Genomic DNA, 17800 nt, shown 5'->3' on the forward strand with positions numbered 1-17800 from the left:
TCCTGAACCTAAATTGTGTGCTGAGTTGCTTGCTATTGCATTTGTTAAGTATATGATGGAATTTTTGCTTTTCATTTTTATGTGTAATTTTCGATGGGATACCAAGGTATGATAGTGGCCAGGTACTAATTCTACAACCCTATGTCCCAATATATCAATCCATTCTTCTGGTTGTTGAGTAGTGTACTTAATTGGGTAGAGTCCACCTTTTGTGAAAATTAATCTTCGAACCACATATTTCTTGCAAGAGTGTAAGATTCTCTTAGTCCCTGTTACAGAGTTTGTATCTTCTAGGATTAAAATATTGTCATTTGCAAACAAACTGCTGATGTATGCATTGCGAACCTTCCTTGCCTATCCTGATCCTTTAAGATAGGTTTTTGTTTTTACCTATTTGTATCATATTCTATACTTCGCCTATGATGATAAGAAGTACGGTGGGCAGCAGTATTCTTGTCTCAGCCCTCCCAGTGGTTTAATTTTATCTGTAGGCGAAAGATTGAACTTTTGAAACTGTTAAAAATCCTTTCAACCACATGATCCATTTTAATTCAGGTAGCATAGTTGTAGGTCGGTCTAAAGGAGACCCTCACTCGATTTTGTAAAAGGCCTTCTCAATGTCCATTTGAGGATTATACCAGCATTTTATTTGTTATATTAAGGCCGCTGATGATTTCTGAATTGATAAAATAGTTCTGAAACTGTCTTCCCTTTGATGGAACCAGTCTTTTCTCCAGATAAGACTATCCATAATCATATTTTTGAGGTAAATGTGATTAAGGGGGGATGTAGCTATTTTACTTTGACAAGTCTTCAACTTGCTAACTCCTCTACTTGAAAGAGAAATCATACGAGTTTTCCTTTTAGGTAGATCCGCTTTAAGACAATAGGCATTGGGATCTAATTTCCATAACCGAATTATTCCTCCTTTTGACAATGTGATGAAACACTCTGAAACTCACCCCATTCCCCTCCCATAACAGAGATCCATAAATCTTTGGTTTGTGCCTCGGCAAGCTGAATTATTGGTCATAGAGTTTGTATGTTACTTTAAGCTGTGGAATTTATTCAAGGCTGTTGCCTAGTAGTATCTAATTTCCATAACCTAATTATTCCCCCTTTTGACGACAACTCGATGAAACATTTTGATACCCCCCTCCCCATGAAACATTTTGATACCCCCCCTCCCCAAACAGAGATCTATATATCTATGTGTGTGCCTCGGATTGCTAATTTTTTTGCCATAGAGTTTGTATTGTTTGTAGAAATTGTGGATCATATCAAGGTTGTTGTCTAGTTTATTAGTCTCTGTAAAGTTTGCTTCCGCCTGCTAGATTTGGATCTGGATGTCTATGTCCTCAAATACTTTAATATTCCAGCGTTTAATAGTCTGTATGGCTAGCTTAGAAGTTTGGTATTTCCGTATTGCTGTGAATAGTCCCAGTTAACAGACTATTAAGTGATATGTTCTACTGTATGGTAGAGAAATGAGGTTTTTATGTTATGAACTCTGAACTTTACGAGATACATACATACCCAATGAAATAATAATAAAGGTTTCCGATATACCAGAGGAGCTTGTAACCCTTCAAACCGTGACTAAAATGAAAGCACCGGTTGACTAATAGATCTCAAACATAATTATGGTGTACAAATATCATGCAATGCATGTATCGCAATGCACTTTAAAGTTTAACTAGGCTATACTAGAATCTTACCTTCTCAATATTTCCTTGAATGGCATACTTGCAGGATCACTGGCAAAGTATAACGTGCAAGTGCAAGAAGGACAACATTATTGGAGACAGGGGACTTCCGTAGGCATGCTTTGAAAATCTGAAAGTGAGAAGCATCATCTGGAAGGCGGATGTATGTTAATCGGTCCTGTCATCCTGGCCTGATCAGCAGTGCTGGATGAATGATAATGTTGGTCTGTTTGTTGCACCTACGATGAAAACTGTTTTTGAGCAGTGCCACCAGCATTTCCATGTGAACTGCTCAACTGCCACGCTGGATAGCGAGATAAAGTGGTGAAGAAGGTGTATTAGCAAATAAAGCGGAGACTCTGTTTTATGTGTTCCGTGGATAGATCCAACCTACACACAACAGTGTCTGAGACTCCGTTTTAAAAATTTCTCGTACATTACATTAACCTCACTGCACGTAGACGATGCACAATGTGACTGTTGATGCATTGTGCTACATTTACAAATAAGAGTTCATTAAACTCATTCAAAATTGTGTCTGTAAGTATGAGTATGTGCATCAGGAATAATGTGCAATGATATTAAAGAGTATGAAAAATGGCAAATAATAGAGATTATTCGAAGGGATACCGCCCCTTTTTATGTAAATATAGTCGCTAAACATCAAAATATAATAAAAAATAGCTTCTACTATTATATTTTATTTTATGTATGTTTAGGAATTGAGTCATTATATATTTTCACTTATTGATGCCAATAATATATATGTTTGATGGCTTTATTGTCTTACACAAATTATCACTTCATTTTCAAAAAAAAATTTAAGAGGTTTTTTAAGTACGTTTTTTCTTTAAATTTTTATTTCTGAAATACGATTTTGTAAATTTTTTTGAAAAATACGATTTTATGACTCGATTCAATTTCAAATGCAACCGAAAAAAGTTACTATTATTTTTAAGAAAACTTAAAATAAGCTATACATATAAATGATTTTATTTACGAACTGTATTTTTACAAATATTTTCAAAACATTATAAAAATCGCAAGCAAAATTAGAAAATTTAATATTTTTATCTTTTTTCTTTTCTAATTAATTAGACATGCACAACATATTTAAAAAACGACTTTGTTGGCATTTTTTGATAATTTCTCAATTTGTAAACTATTTAATTTTCCTAGATTTTGTATTAATATTAGTTTTATTTAAACTAATTGTTTGACTAATTAGTTGATTTTGAACTTATCTCCGGCAATACATACAACTCGCTGTATATATCTCCGGCGAGTACTATGATATGAAGCTCCAATTTCCGGCTAATTCGACTCAGTTATCGGTGGCCAAACTCGCCGGAACTCTTCGCTAATTGGTACAATACACACTTGTATGTTTATACACACATCAGTTATTCTTGTATGTATTTTATCATTCACTTGTTTTATTTGTCGATTATTTAATTGTATATAGCTTAAATTGTGTTTGTTAAAGTGTTTTGTTCATCGAAGAAATCGATAAATGTATGTAGAGTGTAAAAGGTTTTCCGAATTTTGATTGCATTAGTTATGAAATACGAAAGTTCGAGTTTGTTGAGAATTTTTTAAATTAAGCCTGTTTAGTGGATAATGGAACAAGGACTATATTTCATAGAAGTAGAACAACGTACTATTCGCGAGGGTGATCGTCGTGGATATTCGTGATAATGGTAGTTTAATAACATGCTAATTAGGTTTGATTGTTTTTTAAAGTTGGTCATAAAAATTGTGCCTTATTTAGATGCCTTGCTATTTACGGATTTAAAGTTTATAGCTGAGTAAATATTTTACAAGAACTATGATGAAGGCTTGAAGTGATATTAAGTTTTAATAACTCCGATGACTATAAGTTTCTAGTTATAATGTGATAATTTTGTTAACTAGTAAATGACACAAGATATCAGAAAATGCTAATCTGTTATTGGGAATGTGACTAGTCGGAGAAGATTTATGAAGGAAAAGTAATAACAAAGAGAGACTGTATGAGGAGGTGCTATGATTTTGGAGGAAGGGAGATGAGGCACATCCCTTAAAATATCGTGTAATATGATTAATATGATTTGCACATCCCTTTTGTAGTATTACCAATTTTATTTAATTTTTTCTTTCATAGTTTTCGGCGTTATATTCTTCCTAAATATCGTGTTAGGAAACATTATAAATTTTAGTAGAAACTCTACCGATTTGGCGCTTAAGAGGTGATGTTTGTGAAGCACTTAAGAGAGTTATATGGTTAACACAGAGCATAATATCTTAATGATATCTTAATGAACGCCTCATATTTATGTTTAACCAACAAGTATTGAGAAATTGGTAATTGTTTGAGATGTGTTAATTTTTAATACATTATTACCAGGTATGCGGTACTGGAACCAACTCCCTTAAGAGTTAAGATATTCAACCATAAACATGCGCAGCTGTTTGAGTATTGCTCACACTTAAGAGGTTAGATGATAAATTGTGCTAGTATGTGTAATATTTTTTTTAAGCATATGCTGCAATGTGGTAATTTTTTGTATTCCTAGAATTTTCTTATCATGATTTCTTTGAATTTTATGCTCATACAAAAAAATTTACCATGTACATGGTTTTCCAAGTAACTCTGTCTACATCATATGTAGTTCATATTTTTCTATCATATAATTAGGTTAGACTTAGAGTTTATATACTTAAAAGTTAAAATAACGTACATGCCTGCATATATTTCACTTGGGGGATATTCGATCAAGTAACTGAAAGAGAGTGAGGTTTTTAGTTACTCATGCAAAGGTTTGTAGTTTCGGTACTCTGGTAGATATGCATGCCACGGGCAGGGGTATAAGTAGCTTAAGCTTAAAGTTACTCCTAGGACTATTACTATAATATTCATTCATATCATGTCAGACGTCGTAGCTAAAAATACGTAATCTGGACTTCTGAGCTGTATTATAATATAGCACAACAGCCCCTAAAATTTCCCATACCTATAATTCCAACCAACTCCTAATTTAGTTGGATATCAAAAATATTATAAACAAGTCCCTCTTCTGGTTGTGCCATTACGGCATTACCCATCACAGGTAGCCCCGGTCTGGTTGCCCCAGCAACATTAGAAGACTAAGAGAGGCGTTCGGCAGACAGCGACGAAATACCTCTCCGTGAAACACCGCCACATACCCTATTACCAATAGAAACTATATAGAAACCAGGAACCTAGAAAGCTAAGCTAGGACTTAGGATTATTGTGTATAAGTACGAATATAGTTAACTACTAGCCCACATAAAATACGTAAACTACTAGCCCCACAAAATAAGTAAATACACTAATTTCTCTACTACATTTAATTGAAATATTTACTAATACAAATAAAAGATTCTTTTTATTTTCGTTCTTCGTCATTCTTCCCTTGTTGAAGAAAACTTGCCCACAAGTTTTATAGAAGTCATAAACCACACAAACATGATTCTAAGAAGAATCTTTTAGAATTGCACAGAGTTAATACCTTCTTTAGGCACGTGTGACTAGCACATGTGTTCAGTTCTCTACATCAGCATAAGCGGATGACATGTGGTAGATGGGCTGCAGAAGCCCATGCAATGGGCATACCTATAGCATCATGTGCACAAGGGTCAGCCAAATGTCGTACAAACATACAATCATAGATATACAGAACGGTCAAGTGCCAGACCATGATAAACGATTCAAAGTACCATTGATCAGCAACCATATTATAATGGGGCCAATCAAAGAAAACCATTTAAATATCCTTCATCATCAAAACCCACAAAGAGCAAACTGAAACTTGCTTCTTGTAATCGCTTAGTCCTAGTCAGTTGAGATTAGAAGCCTAAAGCTCCATATTATAAGTTTTCATCAAACGCTTAACAATTTCATGTTTCTAAAATCCATTTATCTTAGATTATGTTCCGCCGCTGCTGCTCTCCTCATCACTATCATTCTCTCACGATGACAAATCCGGCGCTCTTCCTTCAACTGATACGGCTGTACTTCTCCATCAGCCGTGCCAAATTTTCATCAAACTCTCTCTCCAGTTTGACATCCTCTTCGTACCGTTCCTTCTTTAGCTTGACCTTCCTATCTTCCAGATCTCTCAAAAGTTTGTCCCTTTCGTCAGCAAAGTTGTCCATATTGTTTTGGTGAGACAAAATCAACGTAGCACCTTGCTCGATCCTATTTCACGAACCCAAATACAGAAGAGGTGTAAACACAATGACCATGACCAATTATGACTACGAATTTAAACAGTAAGAAAACACGCAAGTAATAGTGAAAACATGACACTTTTTTTTTGTTTTTTAATACATTTACACAATTACACACGATAAATCTGGAAGAGAACATATGTAGCACAAGTTCTAGCAGTTAGCCACACTGATATAAACTGCATCCCACAATGACACATAAAAAGACTTACAAGCTCAGTCAGAAAAGGTTACACAAGATGCAATCTATAAATAATACAATTAAGAGTCAATGGAGGAAGATGATAACTGCATACTAACTAAAACTTAGTAAGCAAAACCAGTAACACAATTTAGAAATGAAATTAAATCAACAACATGACATGCAGACAAACCCAAGAGATTGATAATTCACAAAATACAAAAATTATGACCATGCTCACAGTTAACTTCCACACAGCGCCAAAAGGTCCAACAACTAGTAGCTAACTAACATCACCAACATGCAGAAACTGTTACAATACCCGTGTTAAACATGAGCTAAATCTTACCGTGGTTTTTTTATGCCATAGAAAAGAAGATATGCATATACACGAGTAACACTGTTCACATACTATTTGCATTGTACCTGGATTGATGATCCGCTTCTGATGGAGGATTTTCCATATAGATCCTAATTTCCTCCCTCTTCTCTTGCTGTACCTTCTCAAAAATCTCCTCCCTCTCATTGCTGGATTTGTGAATAAGCCTGAGTTGCTCTTTATAAAATTCTTCTTGAAAGTCCATCTAAAGAAAAATAAAATTCCCAACATCAGTTAAAAATGAACCCAAATGCTTTTCTTTAAAAAATAAATAAATTTACTCTGTGCAATTAGAGAAATGAAGCTGACAACTACAGATGTGATATAACAAGATGTGACAGCTGGAGATACCGATTGTAAGTGAACTGTGCAGCAAAAGACAATCACAATATACACTTGCACAGAGTTCCAAACAGTCATACAATATTTGCCCTATCTATTATAAAGGATCACTGATTACCTCCTCCTTGTTTTGCTCGTGATGCATTTTTGTCCTCTGTCGCACTATGCGATTCTCTTCCAGGGTCTTGCCCAGTTTCTCAGTCAAAGCACCAAATGACTCTTCAAGTGTTTTTGAATATTTTTTCTCCTTCACAGCTTCGTTTTTGTACCAGTGGAGGAGATGATTGTCCTCGTTCATCTGCTTCATTGGGTTAACTACCATCTCCTCGTAAGATCTCATCTCAAACTTGAGTTTGGATTTGCCTAGCAAATCAGAGATAAGAAAAATCTACTTAACTAAAGAAGAGGAAAATGACGAAAGAGGTACTCTTAACACAAGTAAGGTGAGAAAATAGTGGACCTTGAGAATGCTGATTAAATTTATCGATATCTCTTCTCTCTGCCATGTAACCATACAGCAGGCGCTGGCCGCCAGGGAGAAACAGCTTCTGTCGACGATCCCAAGCTTCACGATTCGTTCCTTGTTCCTCGAAATGCTTGCTTAATCGTTCAGCCTCAAAATAACCAACAGCTGAGGGCTCAAAGATGAGGACACTCATACCTCGATGCCCTTGCGGGCCATACGAGTGCCGTGATCTCACTGCTGCATAATTATTGAAGTACTCAAGAAGCTCGGGATTTCCCATTCCAATCCACTGAAAATGCAATATTAAGTTAAAAGGTAAGGCATCAGTACAAACAGACAAATAAAGGATTGATCACCACACGGTAGGCCTCTTTCCCATTCGAAGCTATATTTGTCACTCAATACATAAGTGTGCATTATCCAATAGCATATTAAAAGAAAACTTACCTTTCCTTTGTCATCCTTTTCGAGTTGGGTGTTCGTTATTATGACCATAGGCGGCCATACTATTTCCCGATCATTAACATCACTCTGGTTTAAACCCTTCCACTTTCCGAAGGCTTCACCAGCAGGGATTACAGAGCTTCCCCTCCTACGCAGCTCCTCATCCAACAGTTTAGCAAGTAGCCTGTGGGCCTTTGCCCTTCTTTTTCCTTTAGTTTTAGCATGGGTGATCAGGGGCTGCAGTCCACGATACCAGTCAATAGCACCAGGCCCTCCATGACATGCCGGGCAGTGCCACTGCCTATCAGGTTCATTAATTTCCTCTGCTTTCATGTCATCTAGGGTTTCAAAGAAACCCTTAAGTAATGTACTCTTCTTCAGAGTCTCGTGACTCTTTTGGCTTTCATCAGAGTCATATTCATCCGAATCATTAATATCTTCAGTATTAAAATCCTCTTCGCCACCAATTTTATCGACATATTTTTCGTCCTCTTTGTCATCCGTAGCATCGGAAGGGTTGAGAGCAGGTACATTATACACCTTTTCTACCTCAGACGGGTTACTGCACCATTGCCACCCTTTCTCAAGAGGAGGTATAACAGCTGGTTGATCATAATGGTTCACATACTCTTTAGAAGATTGATTCCAACCTCTGCCAGCTGGCCTTCTATTTTCCCCTGCTGGTGCTGCAAAGGAATTGGCCGAACCCTTTCCTGCCCAGGCATTGACAGGCTGCTTAGTTTTTGGCCAGGCATTAGAAGGCCCCTTGGCTCCTGTCCGGGCATTAGAAGGCCCCTTAGCTCCTGTCCAGGGATTGCCTGAAACTTTCGTACTGGAGTTCTGATTCCCCACATTTCGTACAAATCTATTTCTGGGCTTTCTAGCTACCTCCTCCCAGCCTCCATCCTGTTCAGAATCGAGACTTACGGCTGATACCCTATCAACCACTTGATCAGCCCAGCGATCAGAAACTTGAGCGACATTTTTTCCTTTGGCCGATTCAGTTGAACCAGCAGTAGGTAGCTTCGCACCAGATCCTCCCCCTATTCTTGAACTCATCGTTTAAATGCCCAAAACACAGATCCTGATGCAATAGTTGTTTAATATCTATCATAAAAAAACATGTTAAATGACAGAAAGTCTCAAGTTTTATAAATGTCTATTTATAACAAAAATTGGTATAACCATGTTTTAGCATAATAAGAATGATAGCAATAACATAAACAAAAAAACTGACATGTTCAGACCCTATACCTAACAACACCATCACAATCAAAGAACAATAATCTGCACACATAGATTACTCCATATTTTGATCACCCATGCCTATAGAAAAATACAAACACATAATAAATAATCTAAAACCCTGATATATGTATATACATGCTCTAAAAAAATTCTATTATCAATACATGTAAATAAACAAGTAATAACAATAAAAACAAAAAACACAAATGTACACAAAGATTAACCTTAAAAACCTCTAACATAACGAAAGAAAATTTGGAGACCGGGAAGGCAGAAACAAATAAGTTAACATACAAAGGTATAAGAGCAGAGACTCACACATATAACAGATACATCAAACAAGTCTAGATGGTGTATACAAACATTTGACCGATAGAATAAAACAATTGCACCAACAAAAACCATACACCTTACATACAGTATTAAAACCCTAAAAAATCTACACTCTAAACCTTCTAATCTTCAAAACATGTATATAAACAAATAAACAACTAAAAGACAGTAAAATGCACAAAGTACACATTACACTAAAAATCCCTGAAATTGTGAAAAACAAGTTCAAATGACAGAAACAAAAAACATAACATACAGAAACATAACAATATGAATAAAATGAAAACATTAAACAAGTCTATATAGTGTTTGAATACATTTAACACAAAAAAATCATAAAAATACCTTACAACATCAAAACCCTAATATATATGCACTCTAAATCATTGCAATCAACATAACATGTATAATAAGCACTAAAAACACAACTGTATCCATAAACTACGCTTAAAACCCTTAAAATCACAAAAAAATGCAGTATGTGAAAACATAACACAAATATAAAAAAACAATAGAAAAGTCTAAATGTCAAATACATACATTTGGCACACGAAACAACAATCGCACAAAAAAAACCCATTAGAACTCGTAAAAGCACCTTACAGTATTTAATTCTTGGAAAATAAAAACCATGGATTATTTTAATCAATAAAAAAATGTTTATAAACAACTAATTAACACACGATAAACACAGATGTAAACGTAAATTACGATTAAAAGCCGTAAAATGACTAAAGTATAGTTGAAATGGCGGAAATAATAAGATAATTTACGAAAACATAACAATAGATATATCGAAAACAAAAGAAAAATCTTGATGTTGTATATATACATGAGGCACGTGAAGACAACAATCACACCAACAAAAACCATTAAAACACATAAGAAAACATCTTATAGTTATAAAACTCTAACATCATTTTAATGAACAAAACATGTATATAAACAACAAATAAAGACTAAAAACCACGAGGAATAAGCCTTTAAAACTCTAAGAACATGGAAAACAAGTACAAATACCTATGAAAACAAGCAAAAACAAGATACATAGATGCATAAAATGAAGCATTAAATCAATATCGCAACGGAAAAATCGATTGAATAGAGAGAGGAATTTACCCGATTGTGGTCGAGCTATGAAACAGAGTTTTTTGGAGAGGCTTTTGTGTGTGTGTGTATAAGTTGTATGTATATTGTAGAGAGAGGTGAAATAAGTATGACTGTGGGTGAAAACAAGGGGCTTGTGTAATAATCTTGAGGACTCTGGATTTCAAAAATTTAGTAGGTAGGTGTATAATCTTCTCAAATCCGGTGGGCCCCGTTCATACTATTTTCAGTTTCTCGGTGAAAGTTAATTATTTCTTTTTAGTGTAATGCATTTATTAGAAGAAATTATTTTGGGAATACGTACTTATTCTCTTTTTTCTTTTTCTCTATTTTATGCTCAAGATATCTTTAAAAGAAATGCTAAAGATTAATATAATGGAATCATAATTTTGAGCTTCTTAGAAAATTCAAAGTACCATATTTCTTATTAGTAGATTAATATTTTATCTTTTTGATATTCGATCATATAATATAAGTTGTAAGATTTTTATTCATCGTTCTTTAAAGTTTTCATGTGTTTGATATTTTTCAGACTAAAACTATCAATTACTGGTTTCGAGCTAAAAAAATTCTTGGCAAGTCGAGTTTTAAAATTGTTAAGTCTGAGTAGTCATCAAATTTTACCTTGATTCCAAATTTAACAAGTAAGACGTCAAAGCTCAAAATTACTTAGCTTGACTTAGGTTGTGATTCAGTTCAATAACATGTATAAACTCAAACGTATAACGAAGACGTACCATCAACAATTTTAGAAAATGATAAATATAAATCTAATTAGATCTAGATTTTTGCCGAAATTTCTATAAAAAAATAATTAAAAGGTTTTCCTTGTGGGGAAAAGTTTATCTTTAGTATACGGATCTAAGATATTTGTTTTGAAAATTTTTAATGACAATAGGAGAAACGTTACTTGATTAAAATGGGTTATGTGGGTTTGTAACGCAGTAAATAGTTAATAAAAATTAGTAAGTTTATATTGTATTTTGTTTAATGTTATTTACAACGATAATTATTAGCAAATAAAATTTAATGAGTTTATATTGTATTTTGTATAATGTTGTTTACAATAATTATCATTAGCATTAGTGTAATGTATGTGGGGTATTACAATAAAACCCATCTATTTCTTTATGTGAACATCTTTCTTAATAGAAATAGTTAGACATAAAATTATACCCGAAACTAATATCTTAAAACATTTTTATACTGGTAAAGTATATAAATAATTGTATTTAACCAAAGATATCATTTTATGCTAAAATTGGGACTGAAATTTTACACTAGAATTTTTGAAAAAATAACAATTATCACAATAGAAAGGTTATTAAAATTTATTATTGGTTCCAACTTAGGACCACGATTTTTTATAAATTTATAAAAATTATCACTTTAGAGAATATTAATTCACAGGGGTTCTACGTTGGTGTCGTGTATGCGTGTGCCGTCTTTGTCTCATCTCGACTAAGTCGAACGACGAATTTAGTCTATGTTGGTGTCGTTTCTTTGTTCTTCATTGTTATTTGAGAGCACTGGTTCACTTAAACATCTATTTGAAAAAAAAATGTGTTTTGGCTCACTTGATATCATATTGTATTTTGCTTTACCTGATCAAGATATGAATGAGGTAATCATTGATCTTTTTGACAAATTGTGTAAAATGTTATAAAAGCTTGTACAAGTATATGCTGTGTGGACAATTTACTTCATTCTCTATCTCCTACTTGTAGTGTATGTTTTCTAAATTGTAAATTTTGTATGTAAATGTGGGGGAGGTAATATGTTTGAGATTCTCTCTAATATATAGTTACACCCAAAGTATGTGCTTAACTTATTCATTTTTTCAAAGGCGGTGATAGATTTAACTATCCTTTAGTCTCCATTATAATGTATAACAACTATATATTTGTTGCATTATTTATGTCGATTAAGTTCTTGTGTGATTGTTATAGGTCTACACATCATTCTTTGTGACTGTAATCTTTCCTAGATGGTATGTCACCATTGTAGTTGTCATTTTCATTTCTTTAAATGCACTTGATATATTAATATTTTTTTATGATTTTTTGGAGTGAAATTCTGACTTTAAGTTTTAATTTTTCTTTAGATGAGGAGTTACCTGGCTTTGCCAAAACATAAAGAGGAGTTTTTAAAAAACTTGCAGCTGGAAAAGCAAGAGTGGGTGGAAGATTTTTCTTGAGCATGGGACTAGCAAATTTTTTTTTGCCATGTTCCTTTGTCTGAGAATTGAAAATCCCCCTAGTATTCAGTTCACATTCAACGTAGGTATTATCAAATTTCATTGTTAAAAAATGTTGCTACTTGGAACTTTTGCTTGTTTAAATATTGACGAAATGAGATGCGTGATGATATTTTTTATAATTTGGACCATTCAGCCGACCATTTAAAGTTGCTTGCCATTCCATTTGTTAAGTTTATTATGGAATTTTACTTTCAAAGTGAAATTTTTGATCGGATACCAAGGTATGATAGTGGCCATGTACTAATTCTACAAGCCAGTGTCCCAATATATCAAATCCATTTATCTGGCTGTTGAGTAGTATACTTTATTGTGTAGAGACCACTTTTTTTTGACAGTTAATCTTCAAACCAAATTATTTTTGCAAAGAGTGTGACGTTCTCTTAGTTCCTGTAACAGAGTTTGTATCCTCGAGGATTATAATAATATCATTTGCAAACAAACTGCGAATGTATGCATTCCCGAACCTTCCTTGCCTATCTTGATCCCTTTATATGGGTTTTTGCTTTTACCTATATGCTGGAAGGCAGGGGTGCGGCACTTAGGTGCTGCACTGCGCACCGGGTGCTGCGGGGGTGCGGCGGGGGTGCGGCCAGAGAGAGGGAGGGAGGGAGAGGGAGAGGGAGGGAGAGGGAGAGGGAGAGGGAGGGGGAGGGGGAGGGGGAGGGGAGGGGGAGTGGCAGGGGGAGAGGGAGACTGACTTATTGGTTATTCAGTCGATTTGTTTGGTAATCCATATATCCATATGCAGAATGATAGGTGTATGTATGTATTGTATGTCCATGTCTGTTATAGATGAAGTGAAGGTGTGATGGAGGTCTTCAACTGTCCAATATCTAAACCCCGTCTTTTTGTATACATGGGACCTGTACTTTGACTTTATATTTTGGAATTGATTTTTAATTTTATTATTTCAATTTTAAATGGTTAATTCTTATCTATAAGAACAATTTAATTCTTTTAGAAAAGTTAACAGATTTAATAGTGAAAATTGATGGTTAATGAATTTTTTAATTATTTACATATATAATATATATTTTATTTATTTTTAAATTGCCGTATCCTCGCACCCGAATCCCCATATTTTTGAATTTACCGAATCACCGTATCCCCGCACCACAAATCCCTACACCCGCACCCGTGCTTCACAGCCTATATGTATCATATTCAATACTTCGCCTACGATGTTAAGAAGTGGGGGGTAACATTTTCTGATTTTTTTGAAGTAAACTACTTTTGGTAACCGCTCGTTTTTTATCAGAAGCTTGTGATTTGGTTTTTGATGAAAAATCGCGATCTGGTGATATAACGCAGGGTCTTCCAAAAGTGGAACAGGTGTTAGAAGTGCGTGCGAGCCATTTATTAAGATAGAAATTTTGAAACTGCTAAAAATCCTTGTAACCACATGATCCATTTTAACTCAGGTAGCATTGCTGTAGGTGGGTCGGGGGGACCCCACTCAATTTTGTAAAAGACCTTCTCAAGGTCCATTTGAGGATGACTTACCAGCATTTTATTTGTTATGTTTAAGGCCGCTGCTGATAAGATCAAGAAAAAAAAATGCTTATAAGATAAAATTAAAATTTAAACATTTGGGATTTTTGGTTCATGTTTAATAAATTCGGTTAACATGAACCTTAATACCATACATTATTATTTAAATTTGTAATTTTGGTATATATAAGGAGAAACTTATTCTTTAAGGAGGTAAATCATACTTTTCCGATTACTTGAGTTTTTATATGATTTTCATTTACCACATTCCCATAATATTTATTTTTATTCCCAACCGTTATTAAGTCAAGACCTCAAAAAAATAACAATTGTTATAAAAGAAAATATTTATTAAAACTAACAATAAATTGCCAAATTTAAAGTAATAGAACTCATATCAAATAAAAATATTAATTAATAAATTTATTATTTTATCGAGGAGAAAAATAGGCTGTAAAAAAATAGTTACAGTTTCCGCTGTATATATCCTTTCTTTGTTCATTTTTGATAGTAAACGTAAACACGATACATACACTCGCTGTATATATCTCCGGCGAGTAATATAATATGAAGCTTCAATTTCCGGCCAATTCGCCTCAGTTATCGATCATAATCACGGCCAAAATTACCGGAACTCTTCGATAATCGGTACAATACACACACTTGTATGTATATACACATATCAGTTATGAAACTTATCAATCACTTGTTTAAACATGTCTTATTTGTAAGCTGATGTTTAGTTGTATTGATCAAAGGCTTATAATGTGTTTGTTAAAGTGTTTTGTTTATCGAAAAATCGATGAATGTAAAGTTTAAACGGTTTCTGAATTCTGATTGCATTAGTTATGAAATTCGAAAGTTCGAGTTTGTTGAGAATTTAAATTTAACATGTTTAGTGGATAATGGAAAGAGGACTATATCTCGTAGAATTAAAACAAGCTGATCGTTGTCATTCCGAGTACATTAGTTGTGAAATACGAAAATTCGAGTTTGTTGAGAATTTTTAAATTAAGCCGTTTTAGTAGATAATGGAACAAGGACTATGTTTCGTAAATGTAGTACAAATTACTATTCACGAGGGTGATCGTCGTTGTGATTCTGAGTACATTAGTTAAGATAGTGGATAAGGGAACAAGGACTATATTTTGTAGAAGTAGAACAACTTACTATTCACGAGGGTGATCATCGTGGATATTCATGATAATGGTAGCTTAATAACATGCTAATTAGGTTTGATTTTTTTAAAGTCGGTTATAAAAATTGTGCCTTATTTAGATGCCTTGCCATTTACGGATTTAAAGTTAAAAGCTAAGTAAATATTTTACGAGAATTTTGTAGTTATTATGTGATAATTTTGTTAAATAATATTTTCTAGTAAATCGCCCACGATATCTGAAAATTCTTTTCTGTTATTGTGAATGCGACTAGTAGAAAAGATTTATGAAGGAAAAATAACAAAAAAGAGAGACTGTATTAGGAGGTGCTACGAAGTATATTATTTAATCTAGTATATGAGGAGGTGCTATGATTTTGGAGGAATGGAGATGATGCATCTTTGAAAAGAAAGGATGGATACAATTAACTATTTTAATGTTATAGCTGTCTAATATTTATGGGTGAAACTTAAGTAACGAAAAAAATCTCAAAATTCTATAAAGTATATGATTTGCGCATCTTTCTAAAGCTTTTAGGGGTATCACCAATTTTAATAAATCTTTTCTTTCGTAGTTTTTGGCGTTATAGTCTTCCTAAATATTGTGTTAGGAAGCTTTATATTTTAGTAAAAACTCTACTGCTTTGCCGCTTAAGAGGTGATGTTTGTGAAGCACTCAAGAGAGTTATATGGTTTACACGGAGCACAAAATCTTAATGAACGCCTCATATGTATAGAGAAATTGGTAACTGTTTGAGAGGTGCTAATTTTTTAATATGTTTTTACCAGGTACGCGGTACTGGAACCAACTCCCTTAAGAGTTAAGAATTTCAACCATAAACATGCGCAGCTGCTTGAGTATTGCTCACACTTAAGAGGTTAGATGTTAAATTAGCTACATCTTTCAGCTAGTCCTAGCTGCAACTCTAATATAAATCATACCAGATGAAAGCCATGTTAGTGTGCCCTTTATATTCAGCTTTCTAAGAGTTTCAGAATTAGCATGTACATGTTAATATATTTTCTTTGTTCTTCATTGTTTTTTGTCATTCGTAGCCTGGAATTATTTAAGTTCATTCATGCTCCAGATAAGCACTTCAGTCTAGAAATTTTAGCAGTGCACAATAAAAGGTCACAAGTTTACTTTCGAGACTCTAGAAATTATCTAGTTTAACATACTGTGCAAGTTGAACTAAATTGACAATCCTCACGATTATTTCTCTGCTTAAGAGCAGAGTTTCATCGCTTCTTGTTTCTTAGATTTCACTTTTAGGGAAATTAGATGTCTTCTCATTTAAATCGTTGTTTTGAGTGGCTTGAAGGATAAACAATCAGAAACAAAACTTTCAGCCATTTTATACACATATGTATGGACTTGGTTGGCAAGTCTACACGGCTGGGAAGTATGGAAAGGTATAGAAATAATTAATTATTACTGAACTATATTGGTCTTTATCTATGCAAGTATAGGATTAAATTGTTTACTGTTGTTGCACAATCCTTTAGTTGGTATGAACGGTACCACTCGCAATAGACTCTTAATGGGCCAACTTGTGAACAGTAGAGGCTGCCCAGAGTTGGGAATGACATCTGAAATTTCTCTTAGGACTTGGATTAAGCACCTGTTCTTATGATCAGATCATCAGAATATAAAAGAATATAAGACCCTTTGCTATGCAATAGTAAAATATCTTCTAATAACTTAAAAATCTGATGAGAATGTTCCAAAATCAGTAGTAGATGACATAACATGACCTATCTTAATCCAAATTTCGCGATCTAATGTATTTTAGAAAACTTGTTCTTGTATCCAAAGATGAGGCCTACAAAAAACCTACACTCATCTAGCAACCAGGAGGAACCTAGAAAGCTAGGCCTTAGGATTATTATGTATAGGTACAAATATAGTAAACTACTAGCCCCACATAAAATAAGTAAATACACTAATTTCTCTACTACATATAATTAAAATATTTACTAATACAAATAAAAAATTCCTTTTTAATTTCGTTCTCCGTCGTTCTTCCCTTCTTGAAGAAACCTTGACACCAAGCTTTATAGAAGTCATAAACCACAATCATGATTCTAAGAATCTTCTACTTTGGAAACGTCAACTCAGGTGCAAATAACTTTGAGAGTTTGCTTGCAAGCGAAGGAGGTACCAAGTATTTTGGAATGATGAGCTCGATATAATCAACCTCGATAATGCCACCAACAGCTTATGATTAAGATGTACCGAAGTGAAAAGTCTGATGTATAGCTAACTTAAGCTTAATAATGCATGGCATGGAAAACTTTTCTGATTCCGCCTTTTTCTCCTTGATATAATCAACCTCGATTATTCCACCAACAGCTTATGAGGAAGATGTACCCAAGTGAAAAGTCTGATGTAGCTAACTTAAGCTTCGTAATTTAAGACTTTTTTAATGTTCTGCGACCTCTAACTAGCTATTT

At 33.9% G+C, this 17800-nt stretch overlaps 1 protein-coding gene and 1 long non-coding RNA gene across 7 annotated transcripts in view; one reads left to right on the top strand and one right to left on the bottom strand.

The window, feature by feature from the left end:
• Positions 1-2938: 2938 nt before the first annotated feature.
• The window catches only part of LOC141689181 (uncharacterized), a 28163-nt gene continuing 13301 nt past the window's right edge, over positions 2939-17800 (top strand). For 4 of the 5 annotated variants that reach the window (XR_012562279.1, XR_012562280.1, XR_012562282.1 and 1 more), the window contains exons 1-4: positions 2939-3073; positions 4093-4181; positions 12544-12718; positions 16136-16224. This is a non-coding gene — a long non-coding RNA (uncharacterized LOC141689181). Of the gene's footprint in view, positions 3089-4092; positions 4182-12543; positions 12719-16135; positions 16225-17800 lie in introns of all 5 variants that reach the window. The other variant, XR_012562281.1, reaches the window with a different exon arrangement.
• On the bottom strand, positions 5150-10629 carry LOC141689409 (protein SUPPRESSOR OF GENE SILENCING 3-like). 2 transcript variants are annotated; one of them, XM_074493689.1, is made up of 6 exons: positions 10452-10623; positions 7755-8858; positions 7302-7596; positions 6960-7204; positions 6547-6704; positions 5150-5907 (listed from the first exon to the last, which is right to left on the bottom strand). In XM_074493689.1, the coding sequence occupies exons 2-6, from the start codon at positions 8808-8810 to the stop codon at positions 5706-5708; spliced, it is 1956 nt and encodes a 651-aa protein (XP_074349790.1). In that variant the 5' UTR covers positions 8811-8858; positions 10452-10623; the 3' UTR covers positions 5150-5705. The 2 variants fall into 2 exon arrangements, with proteins under 2 accessions (XP_074349790.1, XP_074349791.1); XM_074493690.1 differs by lacking the exon at positions 5150-5907 and adding an exon at positions 6077-6118 and having other exon boundaries at positions 10452-10629.

This window comes from Apium graveolens, chromosome 10 (genome assembly GCF_009905375.1).
Source record: "Apium graveolens cultivar Ventura chromosome 10, ASM990537v1, whole genome shotgun sequence".
NCBI lineage: Eukaryota > Viridiplantae > Streptophyta > Magnoliopsida > Apiales > Apiaceae > Apium > Apium graveolens.

What these genes read in the sequence shown, in the direction of transcription:
- LOC141689409 (XM_074493689.1), bottom strand. Translation starts at nt 8,810, where the DNA reads ATGAGTTCAAGAATAGGGGGAGGATCTGGTGCGAAGCTACCTACTGCT. An exon ending in ATTTAATCAGCATTCTCAAG is followed by an intron (nt 7,205 to 7,301) that starts GTCCACTATTTT and finishes CTGATTTGCTAG; the next exon opens with GCAAATCCAAACTCAAGTTT. An exon ending in ACGAGCAAAACAAGGAGGAG is followed by an intron (nt 6,705 to 6,959) that starts GTAATCAGTGAT and finishes ATTTTTCTTTAG; the next exon opens with ATGGACTTTCAAGAAGAATT.